General features: G+C 36.1%; 1 protein-coding gene across 1 annotated transcript; it reads right to left on the reverse strand.

Moving 5' to 3' along the window:
• Window positions 1-9,430: 9,430 nt before the first annotated feature.
• LOC128552209 (uncharacterized transmembrane protein DDB_G0289901-like) lies at window positions 9,431-18,559 on the reverse strand (the record flags this gene model as incomplete). Its single annotated transcript, XM_053533236.1, has 7 exons — window positions 17,691-18,559; window positions 16,798-16,989; window positions 16,102-16,253; window positions 15,205-15,393; window positions 13,942-14,160; window positions 11,949-12,163; window positions 9,431-9,458 (listed from the first exon to the last, which is right to left on the reverse strand). Coding segments are annotated over exons 1-7 (1,864 nt in total), but the record flags the coding sequence as incomplete, so codon positions are not given.
• Between the last annotated feature and the right edge of the window lie 3,301 nt (window positions 18,560-21,860).

The following is a 21,860-nucleotide window of genomic DNA, read 5'->3' on the forward strand; positions in this document are numbered from 1 at the left end:
ATCAGCCTAGGTCAACTCAATATCTATAACCAAATGACGGAACACAACCGACTGTATGGTATTTAGCAACATCTTTATGACATTCAGTGTGTTTGGTAAAAGGGGTTATCATTTTAACTTAAGGAGTAGGATATTCGGGTTACTGCCAAATCCGCTTTTCAAATGCGTAGCAAAATTGGCGTTTTTGGAAACAATAAAAAATACGTTTGCGTTTAAAGTGATTTTTCGACGAAATGTGTACATGATCTATACGTTTTATCGATACTGTCTTGAGAAGTAATGTCGTTTCTGCAAAAAGGAAAGTGACCCTCATAGAAAATTAAATAACTTAGTGATATTTTTAGTCTTGATGCGTATAAGTTTAAAATATATGAAAAATGCAAATGTATATTTCATGTGTCAGAAGTTATTTCTTAACCTTTGTTTACTCCATACTCGAATATTGATTTCATGATTGAATTATGTAATTGTTTTCCATCAGTTCTTGGTGTAATGAATAAAAATTTGTTAAGAATGGCAAAGACTTTTGCTATCTGTTTTAAACATTTTGAAATTGTGTTGTACGTCCAATTAAACATCGTATTATGAATCTAGATGTATATCCTTTCTAAACGTTTCGATAGTGTGTTGTATGTCTGTATGTGTGCCCCTTTTAACATGATATTGTGATGTACATCTGGATGTATATCTCCTGTAAACATTTTGAAATGTTGATTTATATATGAATGTATGTCTTCTTTAAAGGTAATATTGTGATGTACATCTGGTTGTGTATCCCGTTAAACATTTTGATATTATAATGAAACATGAATATTGTAGGGAATACACGTTTGTTTGTGTATTAACGACTGCAGAAGCCTGCGGGAATGTTTGTGACCGAGACCGAAGGTCGAGGTCACAATCATATCCTAAGGGCTTCTGCAGACGATAATACACAAAACAAAACGTGTTTTGTCGCTATTCTTGCAGAAAAAACAATACACGATGACTAAATTTATTGTTTTCATATGTGTTGACTTAACGATTACGGTACATTTTTTGATTACCATTAACGGTAAACATGTTTTAAATATCCGTTACCAGGGCCCAGAAATCAACAAAACTACCAAAAGCATGTAGTGAAGGTTTAAAAAAATTATCTGTCACTATTACAAACATGATATTGCCAATAAGTTTTCATATCACTTAAAATTTTGATTAACAGGAACACAATTTCAAGAATAATAACTTTAATTATATTCGAGTTATTTTGAGAACGAACACATTTCAAGTACGGAGAGTACAAACGTAGTGACACACTTTTAATTTTTTAAACTAAATTCTTCGAGAAATTAGGTAAAAACATACCTACTGACATTTACCAAAATCATTTAAATGATTCCTAAAAACAAACAAAAAAATGCATAAGTTACACGCGAGTCTTATGCATTCGGGGTTACCGACAAAAATTGAATCGATGCTGACTCCAAAAGGGGAGTAAACAAGGGGAGAAGCGAGAAGGTACATTGTTGGTACAGTGCGTTTGGGGTTGGCAACTTATACTTGAAAACATATCCATAGCATCTTTTGAGCTACAAGAAGAGGTTATTATGGATAATAGTAACCATAATAACATTATTATATTATATGTTATTATGGAAGAAACAAGACGCAGATACCAGATGTCTATTTGTGCAGAAATATACATACGTCCGAAAGCATTTCAAAAATATAAATCATGCATTAACAGCACGTGAATTGCCTTGTTTGCACACATGGATTTTCTCCCGTTAGGAAATGGGCGGATCTCGTGAAAAATAGTTTTCATGCAAGAATACACAACAATATTCTATATGTATTTTAGTAAGTTCACTGAACATTATTTTCACTGTCATTTTTTGTTCAACCCTGAAGATAACTATTGAGAGTCGAAACGTTGTTTTTTCGGTAAACAAATTTAAACATCCTCCTGTGTCGATTGTGTGTTCCACTTTTCTCACTATTTTAGTATGTGATGTTTTTTTGTAAGAAAAAGTGAATAGTTCCTTTCTATTCAATCCATGAGTATCGATTCACCGTCTTGTAATATAATTGTTAAGATAATTTTAGTGTCTAACTCATTGTGAGAAAGTGACTGAGAAATGAGTTTATCTTGTCAGTGGAAGGTTGTTGGTGTAGCCATATGCCCGACCATGATTGAAATTATTTTAATACTTTTAAAAGCATGTTCAAATTTTGAAGTGTTTTGTATATGTTGTCTTTGTTAGGACTGCAGACAAGTCATTGAGTACATTGGTGTAATTATACCTTTGATTTACCATAATTTTATGTTTTACTTAATATAATCTGGTATTTTTCACTAATGTTAGAGCCTTTCTCAGCGGGGAATGATCTTATTTACATTTCGTTGTCTAACTTGTTGAAAATAGGGTAAGTGCGAGGTTGGCATGCCTTAAACGCGTTAACCCCACCCCCCACCCCTCCATCCCAAACCCCCAGTTTGCTTTATACAGGTTACTGACCGTTCCAAGGCGTTTCCCCTATTTTCAACTTGTTTTCTGTCCGTCTTGTATTTTGTGTTGCATATGTTGTCTTGTTTGTTGTTGGCGTTTCTTTCCTCTTTCTCCTCACGCTCCATATCGCCCCCTCCCATCCTTTCCCCTTGCATTTACGCTCCCTTGCTTTGGCATCCCCTCTCCTTTTGCTGAGTATAAGTTATCGTGCCCACCTTCATTTTGGCTGCCGGAATCCTTAGGCGGAGCCCGATTGTTGTTTTCCCTGCTTATGTGTGTGCGTGTGTGTGCATGTGCGTCTATGTGCCTTGGGCGGTGTCCTATTGTGTTGTCTGTTTGTTTATCTATGCAAGTTAGTTGTGCGCGTACGTGTGTGTGTGTGTGTATGTGTGTCTTTTGCACGTGAGTGCGCTGCTGTGGTTTAGGTTATAGGGTTACTGGATTAAGGAACGTAACATTCCCTTTTGAATATTCGTTCTTTCAATTTCCCCTTCTACCCCCTACCTCGTCCTCCCCCTTTTTTCTGTATTCTGCTTAAAATGAAAATGTACTTGTTGGATTTTTGAAGCAACCCGTCTGTAATATTTTTCAGTTACAGCTTCTTTTTGTTGTGTGGTTCTCAGGCTGTTTGTGGTGCTCTGTTCTTCCGAGAAATCTACCCTTACCTATTATATTTTGTTGTCTGTCGTTCTTCTTGTGAGTTGCTGAATGTTGTATGCTTATTCAGTAATAAATATTAAATTCAATACCGTTTGTTTTATTAACACCAGAGCCTTTGTATAGTATGTAGGGATGCATTGATAATTCTCGCATTGATTCTCCTTCCCATTAACATGTCTGCAAGAATTTTAAAACAATAATTGATCGGTAGTAACAAACAAGTGGACTTTTATTTGTTATTCTCAGAAACATATAACCAAACATTTAACATATAAATACACTAGTAGTATATAATAAATATTCGGTTTCCTTGATGAAATTACCTAGATCTATTTTTATATGCCATTTTTCATGTTTTAATAGCATTAAAGGCCTAAAAATAAAAGTTATAATGCGCAATGTCTTGAGCACCCCTTTTTCGTAGATGCCCAGGCTTAAAAGGCATATTGCCCATGGGCATTAGATGACCCCTATTAATTTTGAGGTAAGCGGGTTAAACATCAAGGTCTTTGTGACTTATAGACTATGTATAAAAACACTTTTCCGCTCAATATAATTAGGTGCTTGACCAACGACCCTCAAACTTTGCAGGGGCATTGCTCCTACGGGCAGTCAATGACCCTAACTGCTTGAAAGGTCATTGGATCTATTGTAAGATTCCAGTGACTGTTAGATAAAAAAGAAAATTCAACACAAGCCTCTATTGATTTTGAGGGTCATTGATTATGCTATGCAAAGTGATCAAATTGACGTATTAGGTGATTATGCATATGTATAACATATTAGGGCAATCATTTATGACATATGTGAAGTATTTATGTGTGACACATCCGTTAATATCTATAGGTAATAAATAACGTTCCTCGTGGCTGTTTAGGATAACAAAACGTTTCCGGTAAAGCTCTTGAAAATCTAACAAAACCTTGATTTATTTCAATTTTCTAAAAGCTTCAATAAGCAAGCATTTTTCATTTTTATGGTATTTAAACAATATTTAATTATTTATAGTTTTGTTCCACGAATAGATCGTCGATCGTCATGCATATTGTAATTCAACTCTCTAATTCAGACCTAAAATGGAATCATTCAAGCCATTATAACTGAAATATGATATGTTTGCATTTTTAATATTTGAAAAAGATATTCGTCATATACTACTTTGAGAAGTAAACTTTCATTATCTCTTTTTGATAGCATAAGATAGCATAAATGAAACTATTGTTATCCTATTTTAAACCTGAATAAGAATCCGTTGGCAATGGGATACTGTTATACATGAGGAGTTTCTGTTCTGAAGTAAAAATAAATAGACATTTGCGAATTAAGACGAAGTAGAGTGTGAACACCTAGGATGATAGATTTTTCAAGGGGACCGTCTCAATATAATTTGATTATATTATTTCCTGTAAGAAAAAATGCTTATAACAGTGATAAGGCATGAATTATTATCCAAACACAATGTGGTGGGGAGAATATATTTTGCTTCTTCTGTTCGTCCATCCGTCAGAGAAAATTCGTGTTACACATGTCACCAAAAGTATTGAACGACCGTCATAAATTTGTAAAGGAATGTTATTCAACATTAAGGGTTGCGCGCCCGAGTGTTTAGCACATCTGAGCATAGTGCTCAAAGTGAGCTATTGTGGTAGCACTGTGCCAGTCGTCCCTTTTCGTCCTTCGACACCCATCGTTCGCAGTTTAATACTCTAGAGGTTACAAGTTTAATCCAATTTTAATGAAAATTAGTCAAAATGTTGTGTTAAGACAATTGCTGCAGATTTTGAAACTGGGACATCTTGGCTCAAACACTAGGTCAAATCATAGTAAAACTTTGTTAACATTCTAAATTCCATATTTTCGTACTGGATATATAATAAACCTAGTCAAAATGTTTGTCTTTATAAAATCTACATTAAAATTGAAACTGGATTATCTAATCCTAACGTTAAATAACATGGTCAACACACTAGCAACTATGCTTTATATTCGATTTTTATAAAACCTTGTAAGAATGATTGTCTTCTTAAAATCTTAATCTAGTTGGAAACTGACGTATCTGGGATTAAAAACTTGGTCACGAGGTTGTGTCATTGAAAAAGAAAAAAAACGTTGTGGACACTCTATAGGCAATATATTCTACTGGATCTTACGAATAATAATTACTGGTCATAATATTTGACTTTATTAAATGTAAGTTACCTTTTGTCTTTTAAACATGGTTAAAAACTAAACCACCAACAAAATAATGCAAAAGCCTTGTTAACACTCTAGATACTAAATTAAATTTGTTTATCTTATCTATATAAAACATTGAGTCCATAATGCACTTTATCTCCATTGCGCGCTATTGACATAACACAGATATCTGCTGTTTGTGTTTCTTAGCATTTTAACAATATTTCCATTAACTTTAGCTGGCAAGTCTACCCAATAATCATTTCTAAAATAATAAATAATAAGTCCATTGCGCACTTTACCTCCATTACGCAGAATTGAGGCGTGATTTAATCAGTTTGCATAGGTGTGATAATACACATAAACCAATTATACACCTTAATCTGTCGGCAGCTTATTTTCGATAGGGCAATAAAAGGGTTATTAAAATTCGTTATAATTATGATGTAGCTATCATTTTATTGCAATAGCATTTACCGAGAGTAAATAATGTCAAACGATTTTAAACAATAGCTGGGATTATCTTTCTAAATATTTACCCAAACATCGCTCCTAAAAAATTGAGTCCATAGCGCACTTTACCACAATTGCGCGCAGTTACAGTACACATATCTGCTGTTTTTGTGCCATTTTCATTTCTTAGCATTTTAACAATATTTCCATTAACTTTAGCTGAGATTAGTTTACCCAATAATCCTACTTAAAAGAAGAATTAAGTCCATTGCGCACTACACCTCCATTACGCACCCTTGAGGCGTGATTTAATCAGTTGGCATAGGTGTGATAGTCTGATAATCCAATTATATACCTTAATCAGTCGGCAGCTTATTTTAAATACGACAATAAAAGTTTGTATATTTCTAACATAATTTATATCATTTTTTTGTGTTATTTCCGTTTAAGAGAAATTTGATATTAAACTGCTTTTATGACTTTTAGCATGTTGTATTAATAAGTTTCAAATGCATAAAATTCATGTATTTGTATATAATGTTTCCAACATAAAATTTATATCATTTTTAAAAATACGTTTAAACTTAACAGAAATATAAAAAAAATAAAATGTAAAAATATCTGATGTTTGTGTTCAAAACAAGTCTTCATCACGTGACCAAAATAAACTATAAATAACCTATAACAATAGTACAGTACTTCAGCACCATCCGCGTAGATCTATAATCGGTATTAAAACCAAGTTGCGTCTTTTGTAAACAATTTAAATTAAAACTCAGTTCCTGCTAGAAAAGTTAATTGAAATTTTATTAATATATATATAACAACACCAAAGAGTTTGTTTGGTCACATGATCAGAAAACATCTAACTATCACGGCGTGCGTTCTATTTCGATACGATACTGAATGATATAATTGCACCCGTGTATCCGTCGAAGTTTGTAGCATAGAAATGGGTTTATGGAAAGATATATTGCATGAAATCAACAGAGGAGGTGTTATCTTATTTATTTTTCATAGAAAAAGATACGATCCTTTCATAATATTTACGTAAATAATTTTATTTGCACGACTTGGGAAAATAATTGCAGCCGTAATGGCGGGGGCGAAAAAAAAACGTACCTGTTTCCCGAAAATACGAACATATGAACTTCAATTTGATTTAATTCTACATTCTATCTGTTTGTGATTGACATATCATTAAAGGGTATAATTAATTCAAAAGAAACATTAGTTCGCCTTTTATTCGCCGATAGATTCGCGGTGTTTTCGTCCACAAATATTCACGTACTGGCGTACGATTTCTTCTCGGATAATTATACAATAGCGGGATTCGGAGGACTGCAATGAAATCATTTGAGACAATTCAAACTAAGTTTGAAAAATATCTATTTTCAATATTTGCATTTTTAACAATACAATTCGTAAAAAGATCCTTTGGAAGCATAGAATTCAACCAAGAAGAATAATAGCAGACTCGGTTTGATTGTGTCTGTTCATGAGAGGTAATGAAATGTGCAACACCTCATACGCCCCCTAGCACCGGCTTAAGCGGAACTCTATTACACATATGTTGAATGGACTCCATGATCCCAAAGGACCAGAAAATATAACAACACTAAAACATGTTGTCATGATTATATTACATTAATCTACAACTGAAAAATGACTGAATGCAACCTGAAGATCATGATGTGTGCTGATATCGGAGACAGTAGTAGTTGTTTTGGTTGTTTTAAAATTGAATGAAACATTTAATGAGATGAGATCTCGTTTGAAAAAGTTAAAAAAAATCTGCTGTCAAGGTCACAGTGGCCTGAACATGGAAACCCGTTTCTGATCAATAACTTGAGAACCACTTGACTCAGAATGTTGAAACTTCATAGGATGATTGGATATGTAGAGTAGATGACACCTATTGATTTTTGAATCATTTGATCAAAAGTTAAGGTCACAGGAACCAGAACTTTGAAAACACTTTCCAACCAATAACTTTAGAATCATTTGACCAAGAACCTTCAATCACGATGATAGGAATTACAGAGTAGATGACCTTTAATGTTTCTGGGGTCACTTGACTTAAGGGAAAGGTCACAGAGGCCTGAAGATGGAAAAACTCTTTCTGGATCAATCACTTGAGAATCACTTGACCCAGAATGTTGAAACTTCACAGGATGATTGGACATGCAGAGTAAATGACCCCTGTTGATTTTGGGCTCCCTCGATTAAAGATCAAGGTCACAGGGGCCTGAACATGGAAAACGGTTTACTTGAGAACCACTTGACCCAGAATTTTGAAACTTCATGCATAGGGTGATTGGACACGCCAAGTAAGTGATCTCTATTGCAGCCAGCCATTAGTGTCTCTTTATCTTTCGCTCCTATCTTCTATTGACTTCTTGCCTATTACGACTATGCATTGGGGGAGACATGGGCATCTTCTAATTTGCCCTCCTTATTGTTTGATGATGAATGTTGGTCGGTCTGTAGACCAATCGGTTTCCGGATGATAACTGGAGAACGCTTGGGCCTAGGATCATGAGATCGGGATCGGGAGATTTGTCATGACCAGCAGATGTCCTCTATTGATTTTAAGTTCAGGAGGTCAAAGGTCAAGATCACATTGACAATAGAACTTTTTTGCCAGAAAACTAGATTATGCTTTGGTCTAAGATCACATTTGATACGGAGGTCATTTACGACTGGTAAATGACCCTTAATTATTGATTTAAGGTCAATACGTTAAATGTCCAGTGGGTAGTGACCAAATAATTTCTGTTCCTTGTCAGTTACTTCATGCAAGTGTTCTACAAGCTCTTGTTATAACTAGAATCTCCAAACATCACATACTTATCAATTAGTCCATGACCTTTGATCACATTTACTGTTATTCCCCTTGTTCCAGTGAAAGCAGAGTGTGTTCCCATTGATTTGTTAAAAATGTTTATAATTCATAATTCATAAGATTTTGAGCAAGATTAACCAAACCTCACAAAATTTTCAATAAGCACAAGAGCTTTGCTTATATATTATTTTATCCCCTTTGACAGAGTAAAAGCAGAGTTTTACCCCTTGATTTGTTAAAAAAAGGTTGAAAATGCTTATTAATCAAAAGTAGTTTAACTAGAATCACCAAACTTAAGCTAACTGTTCATGCCCATTACCAGAAGCTGTCAACCGCTGCCCACATCAGTCCTCTCAGTGCTTTGACTACCAATGTAAAAACAGAGAGTCACGATAAAGTGTTTTCAGCAGACGATATATTTATGCTGAAAATGATCAACTGTACTGCAATATTCATTTCTTAGCAGTGTAAATCGTTGTCCATTTGAGCTTTCTCTAAGTATTCATTTATACTGTATGAAAATTACAAATGTAATGGCTACGAAGGGGCACGCACTATCAAAATTAGGTACGGCTTTTTTAACAACAACAACAACTTTCAAGAAACTTTATTGTTCCATACAACGTAAATTCCTTTGTAGTCACTACATTTTAAGCCCATGTCTGTTAAATACACTCGATTATATATCGGACCTTCCTATTGGGCGTCTTTTGGCCAAACCTGTTGGAGGCTTGAATAAAGTTTTTACCCTCTGAATGCAAATTATTGTTAATACGTATTATTTCACCAGCTTAATATCACATACTTGTATGGTGACATATTATTGCTGCAGCCTGTAATATATGTAAATAATTAGACAATCACATAACTGCTGAGCGATGGAATGTTCTAACTAAATGTTATAGGTAATATATCCTGGAACTGTGAGAGAGATATAAGCGAGTGTGAGTAGGACGCACAAACGTTTGGATTATCGTTAGATTAGTTCCAAACAGTCAGTACCTACAATAATACATGATTATATAAAGGCACTGGAACAACCTTTGATTAAAATATATGTTCTAGATTGAAATGCCAACCAGGACTAGTAATCTTGAAATACGTAGTAAATAAAAATTAAAGAAGCCAGGGAAACAGTGAACAAACGTGCAGTTTCTATATCTGAATATTTATAAACACACGAAAACTACAAACAAAAACTACAAACGAAGGAGATCAGACGTGACGGAACTGGCGTAACGAGAAGAAAATAATACGTTAGCGCGTTCTAAATTTTAAAATATTCGAACTGTCACAAAACGCAACATGTGCTAGTTTTGAAAGTACATGACTGACCTAAAATTACGAGTTTCTAAATTTGCATCAAGTGTTAATTAATATCTAGATTGGTTTGACTTTTCTGCAATAAAATTATAGAGTAGCAGCATGATTTTAAGTACGGACTTGGACTTTAATCTTACAAAGTTTGGAAATTGTACAATCGAATCCAATTGTCTTAAGAATGGGAGTTATAATTGGACTTATTACTACAATCACTTGTATTCCATGTACGCCACATTTGCCGCATTACAACCTCCGGAGTATTTCGCCGTGACAGAAATTACAATGGCTATATTTGGCATACTTCTGAACATCTTTCATGGCATTGCGCTGATAAACATTAGCAGTCAATGGAAGACCCATACAAAACTAATTGCAAGTCTTGCTGTTGCCGACTTGATCATAGCAGCACTACACTTGATTCAACATGTCTGCGCTTTTCCAACTGTGGTTTCGTTTGGGGAATTTATAGAAGTCAGTGTCATACAGTTGCTGTTATCTTTTGTGTACTCCACGGCGCAATCTGCACAATTGTTGACGATGTTAGGTTTTTCCGTAAACCTATTTATTGCAACGAAAATGCCGTTGCATTACGAACGGCTGATGTCACAACGTCGCGGCAGTGCTCTGGTTTGCTGTTTTTGGGTTGTAACTGGGCTAATATTTGGTTTAATATACTTGCTCATTAAGATACTTCTAATCATGCCAAGCTTTCTTCAAGATATGTTAGGAGTTTGTTTCATTATAGGTATCATCATTTTAGCATCGACAGTTTCTGCTATAGTTTTGATTGTTTTGTACTCCCTGGTTTTCTGCGAGATATATAAGCTGAAAAGACGTTCTCCTCGTTCTATTCTGCTTCGGAAATCCGCTTTGACATTTCTCACAATTTTGTTAACATACATACTCTTTATGATGCCTGGAACTTGGATGTCCGCTTTCGAATTGTATCAACTCCTTAAACATCAGATCAATACTTTTCAAATAATTTATCATATTGATATAAAAACTCTTTATAAACTGAATGCTGCTCTGTCCTGCTTGTATGTACTTAATTCTGTATGTGATCCATTTATCTACGTTGTGCGAGTCAGCGAAATCAGGGACTCGTACAAGAATATTTTCAAAAGAATAGGTATAAGCCCTAGGTGCAATTTCGACAGAGAAGCTACACTGAGCCATAACTACTGAAAGCTGCATAGGGAAACCAAAGAGTGTTTTGCTACAACATGACACACTGATAGAGGCAACTTCAACCGAATCGACTTCAAACAAACATTTTTCAAGGAACACTAAGTTGACTTAGTTTGTTAGAATATGAGAAATTATAAAAAATTTCGCGGTGAAGACTACTGGGTACAATACTTTTAATATTGTTAAGAGTATTCTATATTTTTTTAATATTTCTTTATTCTGAATATATTCACAAATCATGCATAGACAATCATATATTTTATTTTGCTGTATTATATTTATTCACCAAAACACGCACAGAAAATCATGTATTGTATTTTGCTGTATACTGTTTATTCATTAAAATATTAATGTACTATATTCGTTCCATATTGTGTATATTTGTATGGAATTTGAAGGTTACCAACCAGGAATACAAGAGGAAAAGTATTGTAGTGTGGTATCCGAATACGCATGACGTGTGCCTAGCCATACCTTTGTCATTGTGTCTAACAGATGATTTGAAAAGAACCAAGTTTGTATACTGGGTGTTACATTTTTGCACAACAGCCATCGCAAATTTGATTGCTCTTACCTACGAAACAGACTTTTTGAAACATATTGATAAGAATGGATCTATGACCCATACCGTCTAGAAAACACTAAGTTGCAAACCAAGAAATCCATTTCGAACACCTTTAGTGAGTCCACAATGTACCATTATTATTATATTGACATTGATGATAACTCAAATTGTTATTTCAAATTTGATTTATTACTTTCCCAAACACAAGAAATCTATGAATTGAAAAAAAAAATTATCTTCCTACTTGTGCCTGTGGATTGAAGAAGTTAAAAGACATGGAGTTGTATTTGTCTGGATCGAAACTTCCGGTAGAGCCACCGCCCCCTCCTCCACCACTCTGTCCAAGTTTAGACTGGGAGGGATCAAGGAAGTTTGTCTGGACTTGGTTCACATTGTTTGCGTCAAACGTCGGTGCGGATCCTCCTCCGCTACTGTTTCCTCCGCTACCACCGCCGCCGCCTTGAAAATAAAAACAAAACAGGCTTTTACTTGTTCTTAATACTTCCATTTGTTAACTTTTCTACACTTTTTCGAAGAAATTTTGTTCTAGTACATAATGTTTCCATGCAATAGCTCCGAAGTTTGTTGCATTTGTTACATAAATTGACTTTTCATGAAGTCCTTCTTATTTCGGAAAAGCACAGACCGAACAAAGCACCGTGTTTAGCATAATAATAAAAGTCACGGAGGTCCGTCAATAATTTTTCTCCAGAGCCCAAGTTCACAGTAATATCCATTGACATTTTATCTACAGAAATTCACTGTGATAAATAACTACAAATTTCATGATTGATGCCTTCGCATTTGTACGCAGGGAGTTACGTATTATGTTACGGTTCTGGTCGGTCGTCCGTATGTCCGTTTGTTAGCAATTTAGTATCCGCCTAACAAATTAAAAATGCTTTCAGCAAGCGCACTGACCGTAAGCAATGGATGACCTATAGGGAGTGGGTCGAAGGTCAATGTCATAGTAATTGTTAGTATATAGACATTTTTTTTCAATACCCCTTGACCTATAATCCCCACACATTGCGAAAAAACTGTCAAATAGGCAGTCAAAGTTGCCAAGGCAGGTAGAACAGAAACCTTTCCCGGTCAATATCTTTAGAATGCATTGACCTTTGATCTACAAATTTACACGGCATCGCTTTTGATGCAAGTGGATCAAAGGCATGACTGTAAATCCATGTAACTCATTGCAGATTTGGAGCGGTCTCCTGCGCATGCCCGAAAGTGATTATCAGTTGTAGCGCACGGCAAAAATATGCATATTTTTGCATGTCCGCATGCAATTAGTGTACAATATGCATAAAATACTGACTAAAGGTTAGGGTTAGTATCACCATGGTTACAAAATATATACATTTAAGATATGTTCGTTCCAATTTAGTTAATCCGGTATGTACCGGAGTCTGTAATATATACCGGCGCTCCAAGTCTGCATTGAGTCACAGTCGACTGTAAATACATAAACGTTTCCGAACATCTTAGTCTATGATACTGAAAGCTAGCAGGCACATATTGCCTATTGGCAGCAAATGGTCATTATTTGTTGAGAGGTTAATGGGTGAAAGGTCAATATTACAGTAATCGATAGAATAGAAACCGTTGCCGCTCAATATATTGAAAACCCCTTCAACGTTCGATCCACAACACTGTTCATAGGCAGTGAATGACCCCGATTGATCGACAAAGGCCAAGGCCATGTGTATTGACTGTACAGTACAAACACCGTTTACGCTCAGTATCTTGAGCATATTTTGTCACAGGGCCAGACAGGTAGTACACAAGAACCCCTTTCGATTTTGAAGTTTCTTGGTGAAAGGCCACGCTCACTACCATGCATGGTAAGTGACCAGATGGACGTATTATGTAATGGTGCTGATTGTTCGTCCGTCTGTTTGCAATTACCCTTTCGCTCAATAACTTAAGAATGCTTTGACCTATGATCAAACTTGATGGGGACATTTGTTTTTGAATTTATACTTGATTTTACTGATTCCCACCTTCATGATAGAATATACATATGACTATGATATTAATAAGACCCAAATAAATAATTACGTTTAAATAATTACGTTTGACTGAATGTATTTTTAAAAACGCTCTTGGAATTATCATACACTTTTAGATCTCTTTGATACAGATTTCACAATAATCGATGAGCGGGAGTAAAGGAAAACCATTATCAAATACAAACTACAATGTATATTAGATTTACATTCAAATAAAACTACCTGACTGAGCTTGTGGATTAAAGAAGTTGAACTGCATAGTATTGAACTGATCAGGATCAAACGAAGCACCGTTCACAGATCCAGCACCATTATTTGCTCCTAGTTGTTGTTTGGTCGGGTCTAACATGTTAGCAGTTAATTGATTTACGCTGTTTGGATCGAAACTAGGAGCTTGTCCTCCGCTGTCACCTGTCTGGGACTGACGTTTTATCCTGAGCGCTAGAATATGAAACACATATTTTCCGTAAATAGGTATCCACAGTAAGCCGTTGGCATTTTTTTTGGCAATATTGTCGCTAAAATATTGATAGGCATGTGGCGGCCTTTTGCATTTCCCCCCACATTTGCGTTACTCTCATAAAAAAGAATATGTGTTTTGTTAAGTTAGATACATTTACATGCTTTTGTACGAAGTTGCAATTTATAGAAAGTTTTTTTTTAAATAAACGTTGCTTTAGAATAGAACAAGAAAGATAATTATTTCAGAAATTAGTAATTTGTAAATCATAATGGAGTTGTCTCCATTTTCGATATCAGCTTTCCACTGCATTAACAACAATAATTGTACCAAGTGAGTATTGAAGTCCTTTATCATTGGAAAACTTTGTTAGTGTTTGTCCCTTGTGACTGTTGGCAACAGTGTTAGGACTAAACATGCTTCAAGGCATTTAGGAGCTTAGAAACAAAAACTCTTATTACTTAAATTTCAATAGTGACCTTGATCTACAAGCATAGATCATGTACCCGACACATTGTCTCATCATGGGGAACATTTGTGTGCACTACTAAAATAATCCATCAATGCATATAAAAGTTATGGAGCGGAATTTTTTTTCTTGACCCTGAATAGTGACCTTGACATTTGACATACAACCATGGGTCATGTGCACGAGACATAGTCTAATCATGGGGAACATTTCTGTTTAGTAATCCTTCAATGCAATTAAAACGTTACGGAGCACAAAGCTTTATACAAGTTACTTTAATTTCAATAGTGGCCTTGACCTTTGACGACCAAGCATGGGTCATGTATGCGACATATTGTCTGATCACGAAACATTTACTTGTAGTGTTATTCATATAAAAGTTTCGGTCGGAAACATATTTTTACTAAACCTTAAACAGTGACTTGGACCTTCAACCGACAAGCATAGATCATATGCTGGCACATTGTTTCGTCATGGGAAACGTTTGTGTGTAGCACTAAGATAATCCATCAATGTATATAGAATTTATGGATCGAAAACCAAAAAAAAAGTATACCTGTTTGACGACGACGTTTCCCTGTAAATGCTGAGGGGTTGAAGAAGCTGAATGACTGTGAATTAAAGGCGTCAGGATCGAACCCTCCACTTGCACTGCCTCCTTGTCCCAGCTTGAAGGAGGAGGGGTCCATAAAGTTTGCATTGATCATGTTCACTTTGTTTGGATCATAGCTAGGCATTTGGCTACCTGCAAAAACGCATCGTAGTCAACATTTTTCACGTGTTTATTTCTTTTCCATTAGATACCTAGTAATCATAACTGTATAGTACAATTTCTTTCTTCTCATTATCAGTTCAGAAAGTCTTCGAGGTTTAATTTTAGGAAATCGTTCATATAGTAATCTGTAAATTTAGCGGTAAGAGTTCAAAAGAAACTTAAACACAGCAATATTTTGTTTACTCGTAGCTGTCAAATCTTAATCTCGAAATTCATAAACAAAAACGGTAAAAATTAGTTATCAGAATTCTCGTTTTAATAAAATTATGTCAGGCAAACAAACGAATTGTTTTAATTTTAAGTTTTGAAACGCGAAAACGAATTGGCACCAACAGCCTTCCGCAGATTTACATGTGTACAAGAAAATTTTAGCTGATTTTACAGTATGTTTGTTCGCCTAAAATATTTTCTAGCATTAAATATGATCCCCACTTTTCTTCTGAGTTTTATTCCGCGCTGAGAACATTCTGCATGAAAGTGTAAGTCACAGATATTTTAAAACATCCGGGGGTGTGCTAGAGCCATTGGAATTTTCCCAGTTTTATTAAGAATAAAGAAAATCAGCTATTAAGTGTATTTTCGCCTTTATGAAAAATAAACGTTTTACAATGGTCCAGTATGTTGTCTTTTAGGCTCTACCTGTGTATTAAAGTCAATTTAAATGAAATGTTATATTACCACCAGAACTACCTCCAGTGGAGGAAGTGCCGCTTGAAGGGCTACTGCCGGAAGAGCTAGCACCAGAAGAGCTTCTTCCACCGCTGCTACTTCCACCACCGCTACTTCCTCCGTTGCTAGTACCAGCACTGCTACTCCCGCTCCCTCCGGCACTTTTTTAAGAAAAAAATATACATCTAGTAAAATGCAGAAACATTCGGCGAAAAGTATATCATGTATATTACAACAAGACGTGTAAAAAAAGCAGAAAAAATGTAAGCTGGTATCTCAGTACATACTAGCGGGACTGAATCGAAACTTCACAAACTTCTTCACTGATTGATATAATTGTAAAGATTCTATAATTCTGTTTTGCATTTCCAGAATTATACCCATTTTTCGACTTTAATAATCAGTCATTTAACTTTTTCAGGGTCAAAGCTTTTGAAAAGTCGAGCGTTAATGTCCCCCGACAGCTCTTGTATGAATTACATGTATAGAGCTCTACATCTCATAGATAGTGCCTTATTTCATATTACGCTATTTGTAATGAAGTAACATCTTAAGATTAATGTGCGCAAGTTTAGGCCGGGTAGTTGACCTATTTCGTAATCTTATACGGCGGTATTGTTTTCTTAGTGTGCACTTGGACGGATTCGTTAGAATTCGTTGTTAGAAATTTCAATATCAGGTTAAATCTGAATGGACCTAACTTACCCTCCGCCACTCAAGAACTGAGAGGGGTTTAACAGAAATGATGGTGGCTGCAAGTTCTGTTGCAAGGCGCCGGAGCTCGATCCCGATCCAGACAAGGAACCACCAGAACTAGAACCACCGGAAGTTGATCCTCCGGACGACGTTACGCCGGTAGACGATCCGCTGGAATATGAACCGCTAGAAGATGATCCACTGGGTGGAGAAAGTCAAGGACTTGAGCCACCAGTTTGAGTTTGACGTCGATCTGTAAATGGAATAAAATTATATCGTGGTGTTTGATTACTTGTGTGTATATTGTAGATTACAACTTACAAGATTGATTAATGCGCAGTGTCGTTCTGTCGACAAATTTCTTTGTTTATATTTAGATAAACAAGTTATTGGGTTTGAAATAATAAATAAAAAATGATTAAAACATTGATAAATACTTTTTTAATAAGACAATAAATAAGACAATTTAATATGGACTTCTACCAACCATCTGAAACCTGACTGCTGACCGCCATTACTGAACATATTTGAGTTAATCTGGCCACCTACAATCTAGGAGTACTCATGGAAACATGCTGAGTCTAGTTGTGAAATGGGTTCTTTATTTTACTCGTAATACCCGGAGTTGGACCGGATCCTGATCTCACCATACTACAGCCGGTGAAACTTAAACCTGGCATGTGCTGACCCTGAATCCTGAGGCGCTCATCTGTCTAGAGGTAAGAATACTTCCAGGGAAGGCCTTACCATTTCCAGAATGTCCTCCATTTGTGAATCCGGTCGCGCTCATTAGTTGGATTTCAGCTTGCTATTTAGTAGTTGAAAACCGCCCTGAGTGTCATTCCGAATCTGGTTCCTCGCTAGTTTGGGACATGTTTCCACTCATCGCAAACTGGATGTACCCTGTTGCACCACGGAAGACTGAGGTAAGTTTTGCCATCAAAGCAACGACATCAAAACCAGCCGGGATTTGTGGGCTACTCACAGAATTCTGTTCTCCAGACTGCTTAGCCCCAGTGGACGATGTGGAAGCGTTTGTACTCGTGGAGCCTTCAGTTGCAGCGTATGGATCAAATTTCAGATTTAAGAGCACCTTTGAATCTATGCCAGAATTTGCAGATAATATTGCAATTGGTGAAAAGAGTTGTTGCCTATTGGAACTGTTTATTTTGTAAGGATCAAAAGCTGAAGCTGCGGCTACAAAAGTGTCTTTATCTATGCCTGGGCCTTTATTTAGCATATCCAATGGGTCAAAATGAACGTGAACTTGATTATATTTATTTGGGTCATAGGGTGCCACGTTAACCGAATCTGGACTGAACGCAGACATACATGAAGAGCTATATGCACTACTTTGTCCAAAACCATTTCTTGATACGATGCCGAGCAGGTACTTCGTCATATCACCACTACTGGTGACGTTATCTCCCCGATCGAAAGGATTTTGTATTGTTATTTGGTTCACTTTATTAGGATCGGACGCGGACATATATCCACTGCCACCGGAAGTGCCAGTACTTCCCATACCAAAACTACCTCCTCCAAATCCAACATTTGAAGCGTTGGGATCAAATCCTCCATAACCACCCATATATCGAGTAGACTTGTTTGACGAATTACTTCCTTGTGAAAATCCAAAACCGCCAGGTCTAAGAACATTTTCAAATCCTTGATTCGCTGCGTTCGGATCGAATACTGCACCAACAGATCCAAAACCGGTCGTGTATTTTGTAGAGTTACTACTGCTTCCACCAAAGTCGGCTGTCATCATATTGTTGAAAACATTTGGATTAAATGAGCCTGTTCCTTGTGAATAACTGTAGTAGTTCTGCGGACGAGATCAGAAAACTTTATTCAAAGTGACAAAGAATCTTCTTGGTAGAGACGAGGAGGCCGTGCTGCCAACATCTTCTTCTTCCAAAGAACTAGCGCAAACTTTCAGCGATTTCTTCATCGATAAAATTGATGGAATTAGAAATAAAATTAGGTCAGAAACAGACTTACAAACCGGTGTTACCACCGAGGAAATTTCGAACACGCAAATAGATAAACTTGTTGAATTCACTCCAGTCTCACAGGGTGAAGTGAAAAAAGTTATTTCAAAATCTGCAAGTAAATCGTGTGAGCTAGATCCACTTCCAACATGGCTTTTGAAAGAATGCTTAGAAGAACTGCTACCATCTCTCACTAAAATAATCAATTATTCTTTGGAGAAAGCATATTTACCGAAATCCTTCAAAAGTTCGTTGATCAGACCACTCATCAAAAAGTCAGATCTAGATGCAAATGTTCTGAAGAACTACAGACCTGTATCTAATTTACCGTACGTGTCTAAAATACTTGAAAAGGTAGTCGATGCTCGTTTGGAAAGCCACTTGTCTTTGAACAGTCTCCAAGAAGAACACCAGTCTGCATACAGAAAATTTCACTCCACTGAGACTGCATTACTGAAAGTTCAAAATGACATTCTCAACTCCCTTGACCAAAATGATGTAACAATGTAAGTGATGCTTGACCTTTCGGCTGCTTTCGATACCATCGACCACAAGACACTATTGCACCGCCTCCACGACCACTTTGGTATCGCAGGGAAACCACTTGAATGGATAACTTCATATCTGAGCGACCGCTACCAAACAGTGACCATAGATAGTGAATTGTCAAAACCAGTGCAAATGACATACAGTGTCCCACAGTTCACAATGTACACTAAACCAGTTGGTACAATATGCAAGAAACATGGACTAAATCATCATTTTTACGCCGACGATGGGCAGCTTTATTTATCTTTCAAACCTACAAATCCGGTCTCTCAAAAGGATGCTTTACGCTGTGTTGAAAACTGTCTCGTAGAAATCGTATCTTGGATGAACAGCAACATGTTGAAAATCAATGCCGATAAAACTGAAGTCATTGTATTTACCTCTCAAAGAAACGAAAAACATACTGAATCGGTTACTGTGAAAATTGGAGAAGAGAACATTAAACCATCTAAATGTGTAAGGAATCTTGGTGCTTTTCTAGACTTCAAAATGAGCATGGAAAAACATATTAACTCAGTTTGTAGATCAGGGTACGGACAGTTGCGTCAAATAGGCCACATCAGGAAATATCTAAATACAGATGCTACAAAATCTCTAGTAAATTCACTCGTCACTTCACGCCTTGATTATTGCAATGCGCCCTTGTATGGTGTCCCGAAGGTCTTGCTGAATAGACTTCAAAGTCTTCAGAACACTGCAGCTCGAATTATAACGAGAATATCGCGTTATGATCACATTACGCCGGTATTAAAAGAACTGCATTGGATACCAGTTACTCATAGAGTGGACTTTAAGATTCTAGTTCACACATACAAAGCATTGCATGACCAATCACCGATCTATGTTAAAGACTTGCTGGAACTCTATCAGCCAGCAAGAAATTTGAGATCCAAGAACAACTCAAAACAAAACTAGTTGTTCCAAAAAGCAAAACTGTGAGGTATGGTGATCGTAGTTTTTCATCAGCTGCACCGAAGTTATGGAATGCTCTTCCGGCTACCATAAGAGACGCTAAAAGCTTGGATGCTTTCAAACGATCATTGAAAACACACTTTTTCTTCAAGGTCTATTGAAACTCACTTTGCACTGAAAAACAAGCTTTGCAATGGAAATTATTTCCTATTGTTTATTGTTCTTTGAAATATCTAGTACAATTAAAATGTAGAGTAAAACCTGATTCAGGCTAAATACCTTTTTTTGTTGATATATTTTTTGTGTTGCATTGTATGTCCATATCATTCTGTGATGTGTAGTTTGTACAGCGCTTTTGAACGTTTATTTAATAGATGAAAAGAGCGCTATAAAAATCTGGTAAATAATAATAATACGTTCAAACCGAGGAGCTTGGCGATATCGAATGTCATCTGGGCTCCTTCGTTTCCTAAATTGTTGGATTGAATTCATTTTGAAAATGTCCATATGAATGTCCTTGCCCTTGAATGTAAGAATTACTGGCATACCCCGACAAAACAGAAGCGATTTGCCCTGGAATGAAATCAGTTTGTTCCTTGATTGTGATTAACGATATTCGGGTCAAAACCAGCATTAATATTAGCATCCCCTTTGTTCATACTAGTCTTTTCCGTAGAGGAGTTCATACTGGTTGAATTAATGCTTATGGGAAGTATTGTTTGTTGTAGATATTGTGTTGTGGGAATGTTTGTTGTAGCCGCAGTAGAAGTAACATTTCCTGTCACCTCATCCTGGCATGCTCATAATGTTGTCCGCCAGCGCCATCGACGTCTCTAGTTTGCAGCCATGACAGTGATTTCGGATTGTAAAAAATGGGCGCAGCGTTTATCATATTTGGATTAAATGCGTCATTTCCGGTAGTTATTGGTATATTACGTAAAAACTCTGGCGGTGATGCTTCCTGTTTTACGCCAGTATTTTGTTGTTCCGAAATCTGGAATGACTGCCCAGGCCTTAGGAGGCAAGGGAGCAGATTTTTGCTAGATTTTAAGCAAGTCCACGATTCGCAACTATTTTTCTTTATAATTTATCAGTACAAAAAGCAGTACTTCTGCTTTACATTGTGATATGGCACTAAGGTAAGCTTCAAAATAAAAGCATTAATTTTAATCCATGTGGTCAACTTTAAAAGGAGTAGACATTACAGCCTACCCCTAACCCCTCTTAAAATCATGAAAATTTGAGCATTTTTCATTACTTTAAACACATGCCATTCACTCGTTTTGTAAACTTTCATACTATATAATAACACCAGGTTTTCATATAAATCAACCCTTAGGTTGCAAAGCCCTGCTAAGCAAAGTGTCTGTCAACCAGGAGAAAAAGCAGGTCAAAGACACTGACTGTCAATTTTTCTGTAGAAAACACCTGATTCGTTCAAATCTGCCTCCATAAATAATGACTCACACATTTTATGGATCTAGGTGTAGCAAAATATTCGCATCTGGTTTTTATAGCTTAATGCATGTACACATTGATTTCTTTTAGAATAAACTTTCCAAAATTAAAACATTATTATTAATACACTTTGAACAAAGCTACACTAAATATTTAAAA

The sequence above is a fragment of the Mercenaria mercenaria genome, unplaced genomic scaffold (genome assembly GCF_021730395.1).
Source record: "Mercenaria mercenaria strain notata unplaced genomic scaffold, MADL_Memer_1 contig_2158, whole genome shotgun sequence".
In the NCBI taxonomy this organism is placed as follows: domain Eukaryota; kingdom Metazoa; phylum Mollusca; class Bivalvia; order Venerida; family Veneridae; genus Mercenaria; species Mercenaria mercenaria.